The sequence below is a fragment of the Pyrgilauda ruficollis genome, unplaced genomic scaffold (assembly GCF_017590135.1).
Source record: "Pyrgilauda ruficollis isolate IOZ18807 unplaced genomic scaffold, ASM1759013v1 scaffold15, whole genome shotgun sequence".
NCBI lineage: Eukaryota > Metazoa > Chordata > Aves > Passeriformes > Passeridae > Pyrgilauda > Pyrgilauda ruficollis.
Genome location: NW_024513654.1, coordinates 17,826,344 through 17,845,833, shown reverse-complemented (window position 1 = coordinate 17,845,833; position 19,490 = coordinate 17,826,344). Strand labels below are relative to the sequence as shown.

General features: G+C 38.2%; 1 protein-coding gene across 1 annotated transcript in view; it reads right to left on the bottom strand.

The window, feature by feature from the left end:
• Nucleotides 1-131: 131 nt before the first annotated feature.
• Nucleotides 132-19,490, bottom strand: part of FRMPD2 (FERM and PDZ domain containing 2) — a 61,174-nt gene continuing 41,815 nt past the window's right edge. Inside the window, exons 24-38 of the mRNA XM_041461162.1 lie at nt 19,225-19,310; nt 18,886-19,033; nt 17,649-17,863; nt 16,693-16,791; nt 15,154-15,518; nt 12,428-12,725; nt 11,393-11,551; nt 10,538-10,712; nt 9,246-9,456; nt 8,045-8,082; nt 5,057-5,121; nt 3,473-3,634; nt 2,482-2,650; nt 1,143-1,219; nt 132-185 (exon numbers count right to left, since the gene is read on the bottom strand). Of these exons, the coding sequence (XP_041317096.1) occupies nt 132-185; nt 1,143-1,219; nt 2,482-2,650; nt 3,473-3,634; nt 5,057-5,121; nt 8,045-8,082; nt 9,246-9,456; nt 10,538-10,712; nt 11,393-11,551; nt 12,428-12,725; nt 15,154-15,518; nt 16,693-16,791; nt 17,649-17,863; nt 18,886-19,033; nt 19,225-19,310 (2,321 nt within the window). The remainder of the gene's footprint in view (nt 186-1,142; nt 1,220-2,481; nt 2,651-3,472; nt 3,635-5,056; nt 5,122-8,044; nt 8,083-9,245; nt 9,457-10,537; nt 10,713-11,392; nt 11,552-12,427; nt 12,726-15,153; nt 15,519-16,692; nt 16,792-17,648; nt 17,864-18,885; nt 19,034-19,224; nt 19,311-19,490) is intronic.

Sequence of the window (19,490 nt, the reverse complement as noted above, 5' to 3'; positions counted from 1 at the left end):
GAAAGGGAAAATATATATAGTTTCCACTTTGAGGAGAAAGTGTGTATTGCAGTTACTAGTCGGAGTAAAAAGCCTTATCAGCTGCATTTGTAAGTTTCTGAACAATAGAGCAATACAGTCTAGAGACACTTCTATTTCTCAGCATGCTTGACTGACTTTGAAAACTTTGTTATAGGCTCTCTGATCTGACAAAGAAAATGCAATCACAGGAATCATGAGTCACACTTCTCCCAGTTCTTGGCAGCAGGAAGCACCGGCATCTGAGATGGAACTGTTGGTAATAATTGCCTTTTTTATCTTAGACACAACAATGCCAACTGTAGAAGCAGGGTGCAGCTGCTCTGCTGAAGAAGCACTCAACCAACAGAGAAGGCAGACCCTTGATGATCCTCCATATGCAATAGAAGCAATAGTACTGGTGGCTGTTTATCCATCCTAAAGAGCAATAACTAGGTCCTGCATTTAAATAATGATACAGGATATCTGCTGTTAGTATGTGAAAGTAGCTTCTTCTCAGCTGTAACACTTGATAAATAATTATTTAAATTTTCGTTCAAATTACCATTTTTCTTTTTCTGGTTCAATTACATTCCTTCAGTCAGGGTTTGGGTTTTTCATTTGTTTTCTGGAGGATAAAAAGACCTAATTTTCTCACATTTACTGAGAAGTTTTACAGATTTAAAATTTGCTCTGAAATTTAATGTGGAATGTCTTGCAGGACTTACTAAGATTCGGAATCATAGCCATGTCTGAGGAAATTTAGATGCATTTCAATTTTGAATAGTAGTGGAGATAGCTGAATAGAAGTCTTTTAATGTACATGGTTTAGAAATACTGAAGGGATGGTAAAATTAATAAATTATTCATTTCAGTATTATAAAGAATCAGAACAAGACTTGCATATGCAACCTTTCTTCCCTCCACCCTTTTAGCATATGTATTATACATATCACATGCTCTTGTCTCAGTGGAATCCTGACTCACTCAAATGTCAGCAGCTCCACTCAGGGCAGCACACTTCCCTCACATTAAACTTTTTTTTATTAAGAAAGTGTGGTTCTTGCCCACATTGCAGCAAACTCATGTTGTAAACAAACATGAGTACATTGCCTGATAATTTCTGAAAACTTCTCTGGTTTTACCTTGTTGCACATTTGGTTGGAGCCTTCTTCGTTGAAACTGAAAACTGGCTGAGCTTGCAGGCTTTCCCCACCACTTGCTGAATACCAGAAAATAAAAACAAAATCAAATGCATGAAAACACAGGTCCATTTTTCTCTGCTGCTAAGTCCAAAGGACTTTAACCTCATATGGAGCACTGAGATACAGTGTCAAACTGGCATGGAATCTCCCTCTTGTGAATGCCTGGGAGGGTTAATAGAGCACAAATGCCTCATGTCACCACCAAAGAAGCCAGCATAATTCAGACTGCCAGAAGATGCATTGAAGTAAAGCCCTGTGTCAACAGTAGCTATAAAAAACTAGGAAACAATTTAAATCTGCTCTCCCTAACCCAGCTCATTCCTTCACAGTGCTAAGGGAAAAATGCCATAGATTAACTTTGCTGCGAGTACTTCTATAATGCCATTGTGTTTTACAGGAAAACATTTTAAACTTGCCAGAAACTATGTAATTCACTGATGTTATGTAAGAAGAAAATGGCAATGGCAGTGTCTTCTTGACTAAGAATACTGAAACAAAGCCTTCAATTTGTAACCAGCAGGCCAGAAGGAGGAATTCTATATCCTTCCCACTTAGGTTTCTCCACATTATAGGAAATGTTTCAGTATTCAAAGAAATCGAAAGTTGAGGACTATAACTGTAATCTATTTGTAGTTTTATATCCTTGCTTCCACTCCCAGCTTTAATTAGTATTTAATTTTTGAGTATTCAGTAGAGCAGAGCATAGAGCACAAAGTTCTTCCATAGAGTAAGTCATGCCTGTAAGAACTACCCTTTGCAAGATGGGTGTGCTCTCAAATTAATAACAATACACCTGCAAGCAGAAGCTTCTGGATTTTAGCATGAACACCACAGAAGAGAGAGGATCTGTCTGCCAGACAGAACAGGAGGTGTAGTGCTTCCAGGAGATAAGTAGGAGTGATGGGATATGAGGTTTGTGGGAGAAGTATTTTAGCAACTGAGCCAAAACCAGGCTGTGATTTCATCAATGAGCTGCATAAAATGAGGTAAAATCAGACCAACATTCATGACTTAAAAACTTAAGCTGAGTTAAAGCATCTTTGAGGGTCTTACAGCTTTGTTCCTAGACTTAAAAATCACACTTGTTCATTCCTTCCCTGTGGTCCTATGTCTTGAGCAGTTTAGCCAGAGCTTCAAATCAGGGTGAAGAAAGTGTTTGTACTTACAGCTATAAGACAGGACTAACTGCAAAATTGACTTGTTTTGCAAATATCAAAGTTGAATTCAGGCAACACATAATCCCACTTCTGTCATATGATGAGTGGATGTGGCTGCTTACCAGGCTCTGCTTTTGTGTTTGGAGGGGAAGCTCTGTTGCTCTGGCTGCCTGAATAAGCCCAGTGCAAGGCCACGCTTCGGCAGACAGTGAGTTGAACAGTGCCTTGCGCCTTGCGCAGCAGGTCTGTAACTGTTTGGCGTGGCAGACCAGACACAAAAGTCTCATTCACCTGAAAAATACAATGATGTGTATTTCCAGATTCCTGTAACACAAAGCCCTAGCACTGGGAAATCTTCATATAACTTCTTTGAACTTCATATGTCATCATTTTCTCCCATTTGTGGGAGAGAATTCTCATTCTCTCCTAACTCACTTGGTCCTTCATCTTTATACCATGATTGCCAGTAGGAAACCCAGAATTATAGTCTGAGTTACTAAGTGGGCTTTCTCCCATTCTTCATTGAGAAGATGAAGGAGAGATGGAAAGCCAGAAAATCAAACAATTTTGAAACTCATGGAGGGAGAATAAAAAATAATTTGGTGTAACAAAAAGGATTATTTATATTAAAAGGTGGCAGAGTGGCTAGGATAGTAAGATTTTAAATTAAGACTGAAGAGCCTTAATTCCAGTGCTTTTTGTTTATCTTGATAATACCTAACGTGACAGGTTCTTCACAGGAGGCTCCTGGTTAGTTGTGACCTGCATGCTTGGCCAGTTAACTCCGGTTTCCCCAAAGTTTCTCTGGAACCTTCCCTAGGCACAATTACAGTCAGGAGTAGGTGCACTTGGCTGCTTGCTCTGTGAGTCTGGGTCTGCCTCTGCTGGGGTGTCCAGCTCTGGGGAGGACCAGTCCCACAGGAGGCTGAACTCCAGGAAAGACACAGGGGCCTCAGGACAGCCCTCTGAGCACCAGGAGCCAAGGGACAGCACCTCCTACATGTTACTGTGCACAGCAGCATCAGATTTCCAACCTGCACCGCTTTATATTGGACAGGTGCTCATTATAAAGTAGAGAAAATGTAAGCCAAAGCAATGAAGAACAAACATTACCTTCAGTAAGATGTCACCAACTTGAAGCCTCCCGTCTAGATCTGCACTGCTGTCCGGGCTGATGGCTTTTATTAGGATAGCCCTGCCATTTTTTCCACCTACCAGTGCAAATCCTAGGCTTCCATTTTCAGCTTTTTCCAGCTCAATCTTAATAATGAAGTCCTACAATAGACAAGGATGCAGTCTAAAGTGGCGTTTATTCAGGGCTGTGTTTTGTTTGCATTTTTATTATCAAAGATTCCCATTATTCCCACAGTCCTCACTGTCTGATGTGGATTATGGGATATATCCTACTCTTGAATATACAGAGCTTCCAGGGATCAAGATAACAGCTGCAGGTATGTATCAGAATAAAAATAGTACATACTTATTTTCATACTCTGTTTAATAGTTTCTGCTGGGTAACATAACCTCTTAAGAGGAAAGAAATGTGTACTTCTGTAATCCTTTTATAATATATCAAATAAATCACCTTAATTGACAAATAAGGCATTCTTATCTCCAGCATGACAGTAATGCAGTACAATATTCTCTTATTTTTTCTATAATTTGGATCTTAATCTTGTAATCCCAGCATTCACATCTCTTTTACTTCCACTTCATTTGCTTTTAAAATCAGCTGCTTTTTTAGGGTCAAGTACTATGTCAGAAATAGCAGCATGCTAGAAATGTTTATGACTTGCAGCATGACTAGTTCCAATGCCACAAATATCAGCCTTGTAAATTATTTTTGCAGGTTTAACAGATAAATCATCATGGATTAAATCATGCAGAAGAAGCAGTAATAGTGATGACATAATAAAAAATTAGAAAATTGTTCCAGTTTTTTTGCCAGGTTAGTGGTCTAATTTTAACAAAAGACAGTTTTTTGTTGTTTTTTTCTTGAAAACCACAATCAAGAGAAAACTACTTAATCTATTCACATGAAATATGAGTCCAAATTTGGATCATTTCAATTAAAGTTACTTTCCATGTCTTTGCACCCACAGAAGTGATGTTTGTGCTTGTAAAAATTTTCAAGCATTGTATGCTGAGCATGGAAATAACTTTTCTCCCCCCAACACCAACATTCCTGTGTATTCAGGAATTCATAATAAATAATAAATAACTTTAAAAATGCATTACTCTTGCCAAATTCAAACCATATTGGTCCCTATTAGTGCTGTATAATACTGCAAAGATTTGGGCTAATTTTACTCTCTTTTGAAATGTCTATCTGAAAATTGCAAAATGAAACATTAATCTCAGTTTTCAAAGATTGTTGTGGAAAATGTTTCACAATTGCATGTATTTTCCCCAGAATCCCATGCTGTGACATTCTGTGTCTTTTTCCTGTGCTACCTTCTTTCTAAGCATTGAAAGACAGCAACAGAAGAGTCTGTCCCCAGGAAGTTCCCAGTGCATTCTACTCTGTGAATGCTGAATACAATTCAACAATACAAGGACACTCTCCAAGCACATTATATTCACATTTTCAAAGAGAGGAAGAAAATGCATTAAATGCATTTAAAAAATTGAAAAAACCTCTCTCCATATAGCTCACTTCACTTGGTGATCTGGCTCACACCTCAGAGTGTCACTTACTTTACATTCTGGAGAATCAGGAGTGTTCTGCTGAGCATCACAGTTTGTTTCCTCCAAATCTTTCTCTGTGAAAAAGCAACAACAATTTTTGATAGTTGTCCTGGTAAAATACTCTACAGTACAACACTCAGAATCTCATTCAGAGACATAATAAAATGTGTTATATTTTATATGTGAAATACAAAATAAATCCCATGGATTTATGTGGCCTAAAACTCCTGAAATGTGAACCACACTGTGACCTTTTTACCTCCCTGTGAGCAGGTTCCAAAACAAGCTTTAAGAACTGCGTGCTACAGAGACACCAGATGGAGAGCAGTAATGTATAAATGTTCTCTGAAACTCTGAGGGAGGCAGGATTTTTTATGAAGACCTAATCTTTCCCAGGTCATGCCATTATCATTATCTTCTTTCAAAGAACACAATTTTACTAACCCTAATTGAAAAATGCAAAGTTCCTTACCATGATGATGCATCAGATGCTGTTCCTGGGAGTTCAGGGTTTCATTTGACAAAGAAATATTGTCTTTCTCTGTTTCAGCTGGTGGCCCTAAAAACAAACACATACGTTTGCTCTGACAGGCCTCCTGCTAAGCTTCATGTACACATGTAATGTAAACTCTGTGCTATTAAACAAAGCATCAATATCCAATATTGATGCTATATGAAGCAGTGTGCAGACTGCATCATTAAGTTTGCCAATTTGCAATATAAACATCTCAGTCATGAATTACAAAGCTACTGCATCTTAGCCATTGTTATTTTAAAAATTGTAACAACAGAGACCAGACTGAGTCACTCCAGACATGTGGTGATGATCAGGCAGATGAAGGAACACTCCCACCTCTACCAGCCCCCTCAGTTTTGCTTTATCATATTTTGATCTTAGCTGTCTTCCACAAAGTACTCTTAATATTTGAATTATTGAAAATAGTGTCCTGTAGTTTAAAAAAAGCTACCTCTTGCAATTGCAATTTTAATATGTGTTCTTCTAACTAAGCCTATAAAAATGAAGGCTTGCTTTCTTAATAACAAATTATTACAGATTTATCTATAAATCTATGAGTGATGATAGCAAATGGAATATCAAATACAAAATTAGTATAGGTTTTTCAAAGTGCCTATAAAATGGAAGAATCATAGAATCATGGAGCAGTTTGGGTTTAAAAGGACCTTAAAGATCATCTAGTTCCCACCCTCTGTCATGAGCCGGGACACCTTTCACTAGACCAGGTTGCTCAAAGCCTCATCCAGCCTGGACACAAAGATTTTCAAGGATCAGGTGTCCACAACTTCTGTGGACAACCTCATCCAGTGTCACACCACCATCCCAGTAAAGAATTTCTCCCTACTATCTAATCTAAACCTGCCCTCTTTCAGTTTGATGCCATTCCCCCTTGTCTTATCACTACATGCCTTTGTCAAAAACTCTCTGCAGTACCCCTTTAGGAACTGGAAGGAGCTCTAAGGTCTCCCCAGAGTCTTCTCTTGTGCAGGCTGAACAACTCCAACTCTCCCAGCCTGTCTTCACAGGAGAAGTGCTCCAGCCCTTTGACCATCTTCATGGCCTCCCCTTCAAATTGCTCCACGTGTTTCTTATGCTGGGGACTGCAGAGCTGCATGCAGCACTCCAGGTGGGGTGTCACAGAGTAGTGGGGCACAATCCCCTCACTCAGCCTGATGGCCACACTGCTTTTGGTGCAGCCAAGGATATGATTTCTGGGCTGTGACTGTACATTGCTCAGTCATGTTTAGCTTTTCATCAACTGACACTCTCAAGTCCTTCTCAGGGCTGCTCTCAATCCCTTCTCTGCTCAGCCTGTGTTTATGCTTGGGATTGCTCTGATCCATGTGCAGGACCTTCCACATCTTGTTTCATAGGAGAGGCAGGTAACTGTGCCAGTACAGCGTTCATAACTATCAGAGGTGGACCAGGTCTCTTTACCTGTCTTGAGAAATCTTGGAAGCTGCAAAGCTCACACAAGGCTGTGTAAGCAAAGTCCTACCAGGCTACACATTTGCTGTGCTTTAGTTCTATCACATTAACTCAGAGTGCACAAAACTTTATCCATATCTTGTAGAAAATTGCTTCAGTTTATAGAAACAATCACATGGCTACATGTGTAAGGAAATCTGTCACTAACTTGACTTGGAATAAGTTCTTCAGGTAACCATATGCCAGTATTCAGATGAGTGTAGGCATGTGGTCCAGGATTACTTTTTAAAGTCATGTTTGCATAATTAAAAAAAAAAAAATAATCAAACGTTGAGATATCCAGTCAGGTAAATGAAACTGGGGTTAGGCCTGACTTAATGCTGCAGCCAGCTGTGCATTTGAAAGTATTACTTGCATAACTAACACCCTTTGTATGTGCTGACCTAGATGTGATACCTCTCCTTCCACCTGAGGGTGCAGGTACAACTCTGCTTGTTGAGACTCCTTAGGCTGCTAGAGCAATTCTGGTCAAATCTTTGTGGGTCAGATGATTGTTGAGGTTTTGTACCTGTTAGAGTATCAAATATCTCCCCTTACAGGAATGCTTTTATATTAACTAACAGATATTAGTGCTGCCTGCTGATTTTATATACATTCTTAATAACACTTTAAAAAGGTGGTCTAGATGATGAAGTAGTGGCTCATATTAAACAGTGGCTCAAGAAGTGCTGGTAAACTTCTTAGAGAATAGTTTCAGTCAAAACAGATGTTGAAATATGACCACATAAAATTCCTATTTAATAACAAATTTAAAAAAATAGAAACTGAATATGTAACAAATTAAGTTTTTACAGAGAACTATACATTTTATTTCTATCTTTAAACAGCTACCAAATTTTCTTCAGACTCTTAAAATGGCCATAACAGAAATACTGAATGGCAAGTTACAATTTGTTAATAAGTTTTAAATGCAATGAATCAATACCTTATGCCTATTTTCAAAATCAGAAGCAAGTTTTGAACTAAAACCCAAAAACATTAGCCTTACTTACTATTTTCCTGCTCTATAGGAACCACTGGATTGCCATTTCTGGGGGCAGAAAAAGTGAAATATGTGAGCCATTAAGTGCTGGATGCTTTGTAAAGCTCATATGAAAATTATTTTTAGAAATTCAGTTGTCTAAATAGAAGTTGTCCTTCTGTGATTTTGTTACTGGTGCTTTTTTAAAGAGAATTGATATCAGTATATGAAAATATTTGACTGTAGTGAAACATTTTATTGAAATGCGTTGGAGAAAAAAATAAGCGTGTTAAATCACCTGGTTCAATACAGAGCTGCTTTCTGGTCCATTTTGAATTCAGCTTTGGTTACCCCTGTATAAAGTGGGAATGCTCTTTTGTAAGTTCTTTTACCCTATTTCTGTTTACCTCTTTTGTTTGTGAATTCTGACAATCAGGAGGTGCTGCCTACTAACTTGTTGTACAGCAAGATGTATAATGAGGCAGCAGTTTCTTCTTCTGTTAGATAAGCACAAGTTAATAAAACAGTGAGAAAAGTTTGAACTATGTTAAGACAGCTGTGGCAGTCATTCTGTCACATGCTGTGGTTACATAACTCAGTTACTCACATGCTTTGAGTTAATATTTTACCATTCCTCTGAGATCTTTGGAAGCTATTTCTGCATCAGTCCAGGACCTGAGCTGGTGTGATATCAGACTGTGGAACACAGTGAATCAAAAGTGCAGCCATGAACTGATGAGTGAAATCCTTTCCAGCCAATTATTGTTCAGGCCTGGAAAGACTTTCTGGTCATGCTGCAGGTTAAATGCTGCATTTTTAGTACCTTTCTAAAATGTTTGGCTGTTGGAATTATCTCAGAATTTCTGATCAGAGAGAGTTTCTTGCTCATGGTTGTGAATCTGAGATTATAAGGGGAAAGTTGACACTAGTGATGGAAATGCAAAGATTTTCCCTAGAGAACAAGACTTACGAAAATGGTGCTCAGCCTCACAGTTAAAGGCTTCACATTTTGTTTTGGATGGTAAAATTTGAAGAGTTCTCATTTGTGTTGTATGAGTCTACTTGTACTTGCTGTGTTAGTTGTAATTACAAGGAGTTAAGATATCTTATGAATGTTATTTATCAGGTTTTAACATTCAGACCTTTGAGATAAAGCATTTTTCGGTTTTGTGTTGTCTTGATGTGAAATTTAGACTTGCTTCAGCACTGGGATCAGGTATGCTCAGATTTACCTTGTGGCTTTGATTCGAACATTCTGGGTGGCAGCTTCACACACTCTCACTGCATCATCCAGGCTAATGCCCTCAGTGCACAGTCCACAGATGTAAACAATCTGATCTCGTGGCTGCAAACTGCCTTCCACACTGGCAGGAGAGCCAGGCACTATCTCTAGCACATAAATACCTTGTAACTTGCTTCCAGCTCCTCCTGTCAGCTTCAAGCCTAGAATAATGCAGAGAAAGCATCTTTTGTGGCAGAGTGTTTTGAATTTCGCTGTCAGTGACTTAAAGTGGAATAAATGTGAATCACTGAAAGATAGGCTGAAGAAATCACTGACATTATAAACAACAGTCTTGCCCCAGTAAGATGGGATGTATAAGCTGAACTGAAAGAGTAAAATGTCATTAGATGTTAAAAAAGTATGGAAAAACTTAAATGGTGGTGTCCATCTCTGTGTTTCAGTGCTGTCCTAGTGCTTTATTTCTCCTGATGTTCAATAGTCATTGCAATAGGACACAGTTGCATAGCAGCAGCTCCCTCATTACCTGCACATTTAAATGCCTTGCAGTATTCAGGGTGCCACTGGGAAAGGAAGCCTACAACAGCTGAGGAGGGACCTACACAGTGCCAATGACACTCAAGGAATCTCTGAACAAACTAGATCCTACCTGGAAACAGGATGCTGTACCTGAGCAAATATAGCCATACTGTTTCCTGAGTCTACAGTTTTATCTGTGTGCAGTACTCATAGCATGCTACGGAAATATCAAGATACTCACATTGTGGGGATTTCTTTTATCGTTTGTATTGTTTGTAGATAAAGCCTTGTGTCTGTGGTGAATCAAGGATTCAAGTGGAGATTTTTTGAATAGCAAACTGTAGTCTCAATCTGTGGCTCATCCTTCTTAAACTTTACCTTTTCTTCAATTTTTTTCTTTCCCTCCAAATAGATCTTTATATGTCTCTGCAGGTAGTAGACGTTATTATCCAACTACCCAAAACTTATGTACATAAGTAACATAAAAATGTGATACTGGAAATCTGCCAGAAACTTCAGTTAATGGGGTGACAATGCAAAGATCATTTTTCCAGCTACCTTCATTAGTCTAATAAGAGATATTAGTCTTCCCTCTTAGGTGTTGCCCAAAAAAAAAAGCTCTCATTCCTTGGTCATGGGTGATCGTGGAGAGCATAAATGTGTCAAGATCAGTTTGGATCTCACTGATCTGAGAGAACAATTGCTTATGATTATCTTATGCTGTCATTCCTGTCCAAAATAGCAAATACAGCATTTACTACACACCTAGCTGTCCATCAGCACCCTTTGTGAGAGTAATTTCAGGAATCTCATCTGGCCTAACTGAGGGATGTGGGTCACTGTCAGCACGACCAACCACGAGGTGCAGATCTGGAGGAGAGCTTTGCAGTAAAGTCAGGACTTCATTGCATGGTAAAGATGTGACATCAATTCCATTCACCTAAATGACAAACCAGTAAAATCATGTCATAGATCTCACTGACCATCATTTACTTCTCCCTCTACTCTGAAGTTTGCATATGGACTTAAATTAGTTTTTACTTCCTTTTTATTGCTTTGCTATGGTATTTGATGCCAATAAATTTAACAATTAAGATTACAGTAATATTTCTTTTTTTAACTTTTATTTTTCTGAATGCAGAGTTTTAATAAAAATAGCTTTTTTTTTTTCCATTGATGAGTTTCAATGGGAATGTTGCAAAGATCAACATTCAAAAGATCTTGTTCAAAATCAAGGAAGAGGGTCTTATGCAAAAAATGGAACATGAGTCAGGCTGAAAAACAGTTTTGTTATTACATTACAAAGGACATAATTCCTGTATCCTTTGTGTGTCACCTATCACCTTATTGCATTAATTCAGTTTAAGTAATTTCATTGGAAAGGCATTTAATGTCTCACTTGTCTTGAATGCTCCTAGATTAATTTTATTTGCCTCATCATACAATCTATTCAGCCTGAGATTTATCCAACTGAGGTCAGCAGAATTAGATTTATTATATTATTTATTTACATACCTAAATATGGGATAAATGGGTGATACTAAACAAAGCATGACAAAGCCGAATAGCATTGATCTGCAAATATTTTCTTCTCTGCATAAAGTCAAAAAATTACTGTACCATAATGATTCTGTCTCCCCTTCTCAATCTTCCATCAGAAAGGGCAGGATCATTCAAGATTTCATCAACATACAGGCAGGTGTCCATTTTGTTAAGAACTACAGAGAATCCATAACCATTGTTCTCTGACTTCGTCAAAGTCACAAAGATCTCCATTTCCTGTTAAAACAAGCACAGGGTGTGTTTGATGTAGGCTTTTCTGTTGCTTCAGTAACATCTCCCACAATTTTTACATGCAGGTAGGAATCCTCAGATGATACAAGAGTGTGTAAAAGGTGTTCTGCCGTATCCCAGAATTGTGGAGGTTCATGTTGATTGACTTCTAGGGCCTAGTAAAGCAGAGAATGCCACCAGGACCTGGGACTGGGCATTTGGAATGTGTAAAGAAAGGCTGGAGGCCTCTGAGCTGACAAGAATTGTGATAGCAGCATGCAAAGATCACTGTTACTGCTGTTGCTGTCCCGCTGAAGGAAATGCCTGGAGCTAAATTTTGTCCACAGTGTTCTCAAATTAGTAGGAATTCAGAGCTCATTAGTGTTGTAGGAATGCAAGATGTTCAGCATTTGGCAGGACTGAGTCTTATCTTTTGAATAGTAATTAGCACAAGAATCATACTTTCTTATCAGGACATTACAGCAATATCACTGTAACAAAGTGATTTTCTGCATGGCCTTGAAACATGGCAGAAGAAACCCAAGTAGCTGACTCCAATTAATTTTAGAAGCTACTGGAGAGCTTTTAGGCCTTCATACCATGTGAATAATAATGCAGAATTTTCGAAAGTAGGAGAAATAGTAAGATGTCAAGAAAAAAGAAATAGCCTTAAGGCAAATGGTTAAAAATTCTGGAGAGCTGGGCATAGTGGAAGGTCTGCTTTATTTGAAGATTGTGGATATTCAGGAAAGTCAAAAAAGAAAAAAAAGTCTCATGTAAATAACATAGAAGATGAGTTAAAATTAATGTTTAAGACTGTAACATTCTTAAAATTGTTTCTTTTTCCTTGTATTCTACCTGTTGGTAATTTGGTGCTGATACCTGAATGCAGTCTTCATTTTCTTCCTTCTCTTCCTCTGGTTCCTCCAAGTCTTCCCATTCATTGTCACTGTCATGTGTCTCTCTGGCAGGCAGGGATGATGATGAGGGGCCACAAACACATGGCTGTGGGGTTGCAGTGCTTGCAGAGACTGTCATGGAGCTTCCTCCTCCTCGTGGAAGTGAGGTCACAGACATTGAGCTGACAGTGAGATACTCTTCATCAATAGGGGTTAGAGAGAGAGTTTCAGGCATACATTTTGTGTTCAATAGGTCATCATGACTCTTATTAAATACGTGGCTGGAAAATAAAAAGATTGCAGTGGTGGGGTTTTCCTCCATATGCTTTATTAGATGGCCACTGAAAAGTCTACTGTTTATGCATTGCCTTATTTTACTTTTAACTGAATTACTAGTTATGGTATTGAATTACTGTCTGAATCCTCCAATGGTAGTATAAAAACAAATAAGTAATCAATATTTTGCAAAGCTATTTGAAAGATTAAAAAGCTTTCATTATTTACCTTTGCAAAATCTTGGACTCTTTCAATTTTTTTAAGGCATTAATTAGAACTTTGGTTGCTTCTTGAAAAGAATAATTGGACAAAGTCCAGACCATTAATTATTTCATCTTCCATAAACAAATTAATTAACTTTTCTAGTAAGCAGTATAGACATTAAAATACCACTACAATTTTTATATTAGCATTTTTCTGGAAAAAGGAATGCCAGCCACATTTTTGGCTTCTATGGGTCTTTCCTTGGTAACTGGGCATAGACCAGAAACATAAAATATTTAGTGGTTCCTGTTTCTTCATGAAAATAAGTCCTTACTCCTCTTTGTAAGCTTGCCTTTATTCTTATGCTTGCCTTGAAGCATATGAGTTGTCTGAAAACCACCAATGAACTTATTAAATTAATTGAATTAAAATTATTATTGATTCTATTCCACTATATTGCAGACAAAGTATTCAGCACTTTTGATGTTCAAGCCCAAACTGTAATCACACATGCTGTGTTTAATAGTTTTGGCTGTTGTCCTTCATGAACCATAGAAGAAAACTGTGGCATTGTCTCCCAAAAATTTACCATTAACATTCATAAAAATGCTGGAAACGCATTTTTTAAAGTATGTTTTCTTCATATCAATCCTTATTGAAATATTGCTAAACTTCATTAATCTTAAAACAACCTAAAAGGGCATATTCATATCTACGTCAGCCAGGATGTTTTGCTCTTTGATAGCAGTGAACTGTCCATCATCTCCCAAACATAGACAACTAAAATGAAAATAAATTGCATGTCCTGTATGAAATCACAGAACATCTCTGAAAAATTCATATCAGAAAATTTGTACATTTGCATGAAATATTTTGAGCAATCTGGAGAAATATCTTCATTAATCAAAAGGAAGTCCTTTATTAATGCCTATTTCCTTGTGGGAATTTTGTGTGGTTTTAGCTGGAAGGATTTAAATTGAGATTATGTTTAAAATACTGCTTAAAATGCATGGCATCCTAAACTTCTCTGGCTGCCCTTTTTAAATGCAAAAGCTAATTCTAAATGATACTGAAAATGAATCAAACAAAAACATTTATTTCAGAGCTTCCTTCTTGGAAAGAATCCAAAACTTTTCTTGGAATTGGTATTTTCCCACAATAAACTAGTTTTGTTGAATCTGTGTTATCTCTTGGCAAGTATGGTTGCTGCAGACATATTTCTGCTGGTTTTACTCTCAGAAGTACAGAAGCAGATAATTAAGCATGAGCTTCATTCATGAATTGAGTGAAGCTTCTGCACTTGAGGAAGAGATGCTAAAATTATGAACTGCCACTATGATCCCACTTGGCTTGCAGTGTCAGGTAGTGCTGTCACTCCCCAGAGACGACGGTCTGAGGCTGTGCTTGATGAGTGTCAAAAGTAACAAAATAATTTCAAGTGACTGTATGGGGAAATACAATTTCTAAATACAATTACTAAAGTAATTACTAAAGCTGTAAGTAAAGGCCTCTAGAAGACTTTCAATTTGTCTTTGTATCAATCCTTTCTGTTCTGATAAATTATACTTTTTTGCACTGGGAAAGATGATGAAAATGGAATGGATTGTCTTCTGTGTGACAGTGGCTGATATATCCAAAGGAGTGTAAAAGGAGACTGAGTCCATTTGCACTACATTTTATTGTATCATTCCTCTGGCTCAGGGGTTCTATTGGCTTCTGCAGACCAGAAAATATAAAATAACCCTTTTTTTTTTCCTCCTTGATCACAGTTTTTCTTCTGAGGTGTTTTTATTTCCTATGAAAAAATTTGAAATTAAGAGATCACACAATATGAAAAAAATTTGGTGCCTATTTAAGTCAACTCTGAAAACAGATGAAAGCAAAAGATCATATAATCAATAAAAACATATTTGTTTCCTGTTTAGGTGAACAGGTGTCTTTCCACTGATTTCAAATGGCAACCACCTTCAGCTGAACAGCATAAATGATTACAGTGGTGCAGAACTCTTACAAGTATCTCGCAATGCAGACTTATGCAAAATTCTAATAAGATGAGAGTAAATAGGGAAAGCAGATTAGGTGAGTCAGAATAAGATGATAAAACAAAATCTTCAGTAATCAGGAATGATTAGAAGCAGAGAGCCCTGTACTTAAACCTAAGCAATTAACTTTCAAAGTTCTAAGAGTCAAAGAACTCTGGGCTGCAGAACAGATTTTGGTATTCCCTACCTTTTGGCCTGTCCAAACTCACATGGTGAGTAGCAGTTCTGCTTCACTTCCTCCTCTAGAGAGTGGAAGACTTCAGAACTGGAAGCTTCTTGATGAATCTTCCAAAGATGCTTATAGAAACTTTCTCTGGAAGATGGGAGTTTCTGCATGGGTTTCTCTTGAAACTCAGCTTCCTGCTCTTCGTAAGCTGAGCTGTCATCCTCAGGAGGCTCACTGAAATCTTCTCCCACTGGAGAATCAAGGCAATCTTCGAGGTCTGGAGAGGTGCTACCTCCATCACTGGTAGATTGATCCATACTGTTTCCTGCCCCTGTGCTGCCTGGCATTTCTGCCACAAAGTCCTTAATTGGAGATGGTGCTGGAGTCTATTAAAAAATCAGAAATGTTAGTGTAACTCCTTTTTAATCTCCCGTATTTTTTCCTTCAAGAACAAAATATTTTGAAAAGGCAATATTAACAAGCTTCTAAATGGGAAAATACCAAATGGTAGGTGGAAGGAAGGAAGGAGAAAAATAGAAGGTACTCTCTCACCAAATAACTCTTTTGTCTTAATGCTTGTTTTTCACATTCTACAAGAGTTCCAATCAAAACTACTATACCAGGTCTCTTTTCCCAATGAATTATTTGCTAGAGGTTCTTTTTTAATATATCTGTTCATATCATGCCTCAATGTTGTGTCTATATTCTCTTCATTCCATGGAAGTAGCTTCCAGACTTGACTCCCGTGCGACTGACTGTAGAAATCAGCCACGGGCACACTGCAGCAGAGCAGCAGGAGTCAGTCTGTTATCTGGAGATGGTTCTGACTCTCATTTCTGTCTGCCTGTGGGTGGCTATAAATCCTAGCGGGATGGGAACCATCAGGGGGCCATTCTGAATGGAGCAAGAGTAGTGCTAATGCATATTCCTTATAAGAGTACTTGCTATGTGTACATGAGGTGTCTTCAAGAAGCAGGAGTAATAATGCTAGCATATCTAATGGCCATGTTTTAGTCTCTGCAGTGTCTATGGTTTGAGGGTATTTTTTGCTTGTCTGTGTTTTGTTTTTCCCCCTGAAGATTCTGCTAACTATCAATAAGAACCTGAATAACCAGTTGAGATTATTATTCCATTTATTTAACTTAATTAAGAGATAGTCTGGATAGAAAAAGTTCTTTATTTTCTTCTCACTTTGGGGAGTTAAAAAAGCTGCATTTGAGAATATCACTGTTTTTGGCTGAGGATCTGGTAGAGCATTTTTAGAAGCAGCAGTGGGAGACCTGCTTGGGTATGTGCTGTTTCCCTCCAGTGATAGTACAGCAACTCAAAAGTTGTTGGACTGGGATAAATATGTTTCATGTCTGCCAGATTTGTATTATTTTTGTTGCTAAGAAACTCTAAGCTGAACTTTGCAGGTTGAGTTGAAACCAGGAAGGGAAAGAAAAGGAATAGAGGACCTTGAAGAAGAGGGAAAGTTGCCTTGTTCAAGACTGGATAGAAAATGTAGTAGTGTCTTTGCAGGTTTACAGAAGCAAGTTTCTGTCAGAAGCTTTGCCTTACCAGAGCAATCTGCTCTATTTCTGGAAGAACACCTTTTGGTGGTCTGCAAAGTAGCAGTGTAACTTCTCGAGGAGCTCCTCTTAACAAATGCAGGACATCCTAAACAGACAGAAGAAATGTTATGTTGCTGATGGAACAGAGTAAATGTCACATGCCATTTTACCAACTGAGATGGAGAAAATTTTTATTGTGAATGCTACATTTCTGGTATTTATGCCTCTCAGCAGTGTCTGAGGGCCAATATTCACCACTGAAAGATTTTCATACAAATGGACCATAGTTTATATGTGAACATGTATCTAAACTAAGGTCAGTTCAATTGACAAACTTCTGCTTCACCATCAGGCACATAGAGTTTAGGTGAATTAATTTTCTTTTCTTGAAGAAAACAGAATTTTCAGGCAAATTCATTCAAACCACATGTGGCAGTAACATCTTTGGTCAATTATTTCAGCATAGCTCCCCAAACTGCCATATTCCAATGAAAAAAATATAAATCCACACGTAGGCCATTACCATTTAATTTCTTAATTGAGTATAGAATTTCTCATTCCAGGTTAAAAACTTACACAGGGCTTACCACTCTTGGTAGAAATTTGAATCTGGGGCATTATATTTAGCATGACATTACAAAGCACAAATGACCACGGGGGAAAATTGTTCCAATCATGCATAAAATCAACAAAGATTCCAACTAATTAACAACTGTTGTGCATCTAACAATAGAATTCATACATTAATGGTTGAAACTTAGAAATTAAATAGCAAAAGAAATTAGCTGTCAGAATTTATTTAGAAAAGAAATTCTACATAGGAGTTCTAGAGAGGAATCCTACATAGAAATCAGAATAATTATATGCAAATTCTGCCTCGCTCTGGTGATAATTAAGTTTAAATGCATTGTCTTTATTAACCTGTTACCCAGATGGAGCCCCAGTAATAACACTTCCTGCTACCTGATACAGGAGCCCTTTGAGAGGTTTCCCATTCACAGCTAAAATGACATCTCCAACTTCAATTTCTCCATTCTCTTCAGCTGGCTGCCCTGGAAACAGTCTTTTGATCCTGACAATATCTCCTCCAAGGTGTTCGCAGGTATCTCCTTCCATCTGCAGAACACTAAATCCAAGGCCTCCAGAATTCTTGGTTAATTTCACTTCAAATGTGTTATCTGCTCAAATCAGAGATTGGAAAATAAGTGGGAACCATGGCATATGTACCCCCTGAGGAGCCAGTACAAACTATACTCTCAAAAGACTTTTTCCTGGTGTGCTGCAGAGGTAGATCTACCAATAATAAAGTCAAAAGAAGGTTTAGGTGTTCCTTTATCTTATGTAAGTCTTTGAAATCTCACAGTCAGAATAGGGAGAGCTGGAATCTCTTCCACCATGTGTTCACAGGCTGGTACCAGCCCATAAAGGGAAAAGCTTTTTGTACCAACATAAAGAGATTCACATGCTGTATTTTCTGATATTCTTCTGTAAGTGTTGCATAGATTTTACTATTCTGTAATTGCCTGGTGTTAATTTAGGTTTTTCATTAACCAGCATAAGCTGGAATTGGAGCTACTGCTCTTTCCAGTCAAGAATGAGAGATCAGGCCTTTCCCAAACACCACACTTGTAGCTGAATTCTAATGTAAAGGAGTAACTGCTCCGTGGAAAAGTATGGTTCAGACTTAGTGTTTATGAGACAACCTTCAGTAAAAGATACAGCATTTATTTGTTGGCTAAATTCTGTGTAAGTGATCTCTAAATCTTCTGCTTTTAAGAAATTAAGCGGTGGCAGTCTCCAGTTCACTGCAGCTTCATCACTGTCACAGCATCAGCAGCTGTGCTGGTGAGGCTCTGCCTGGGTAACAGCCTGGCCACATCCACACAGCTGCTTCCTGCCCGAGACTGCTGTGCAGTACAGGCAGGGGTGTTCCCTTGCCAGCCCAGTCTCACAAAGGCTGAGAGATACAGTATTGATGCCTAGGGTAAATTCAGCTATATCTAGCCACTATAACTCTATGAACATCAGAAATATTTTTTTTTAGAATTTATTTTTGATTATGTCATCAATATTGACTATTATAATTTTATTCAGTATACAGTTTTCCTTCCAACCCAAAGAAATTTCATAGAATTATTTTCATTCATTCCTTTCCTGCACATTGTAGGAAGTCACCCTGAGTTCCTTCTTTATCACTTACCATCTGTCAAAAAGCAGCAGTCCTTGGTGCCATCTGTGAGGGATGTTGCCACAGAAACAGCTGCACATTGGTCCTCCTTTCTGTCATTAGCAGTCAGACAAGGCTCTGCCAATTGGTAGTTTCCCCTTTCTAGAACCAGTCTGGCAATCTAAAACAGTGATAAACAGGTTCCAGTTACACAGGACACAGTGAGTCCTAAGTCTTTGTACTTTTCTCTTTAGAAGAATGGGTTAGAGCAGAGGGGGGGATGGTTCTTTTGGCCAAGCTTGGCTACTGTGCTTCATACTAAGTTCCGTTTAGTCTACTGTGTATTTTATTGATCTCTGCAGTTGTACAAACCTGGCCAGATTTCTTAAGGTGCTCCACAGCCTGTTTGTGGGTGATGCCACAGAGGCTGATGCCATCTACTTCCAGCAGACGATCACCTGGGGTAAAAAAAGAGAACGTCCAGTTGCTTTGATGTTCAGGTTCAGAGGGTGTAAACCTTGAGGCTGCCCATGTTGCAATAGGTCTTCATGCATGCATGTGTCAAATTAATATTAATTCATAGGAAAGCAATACTGCTTTCTGCACAGCGTTCTATAACCAGCAGCTAAAACCTTCCA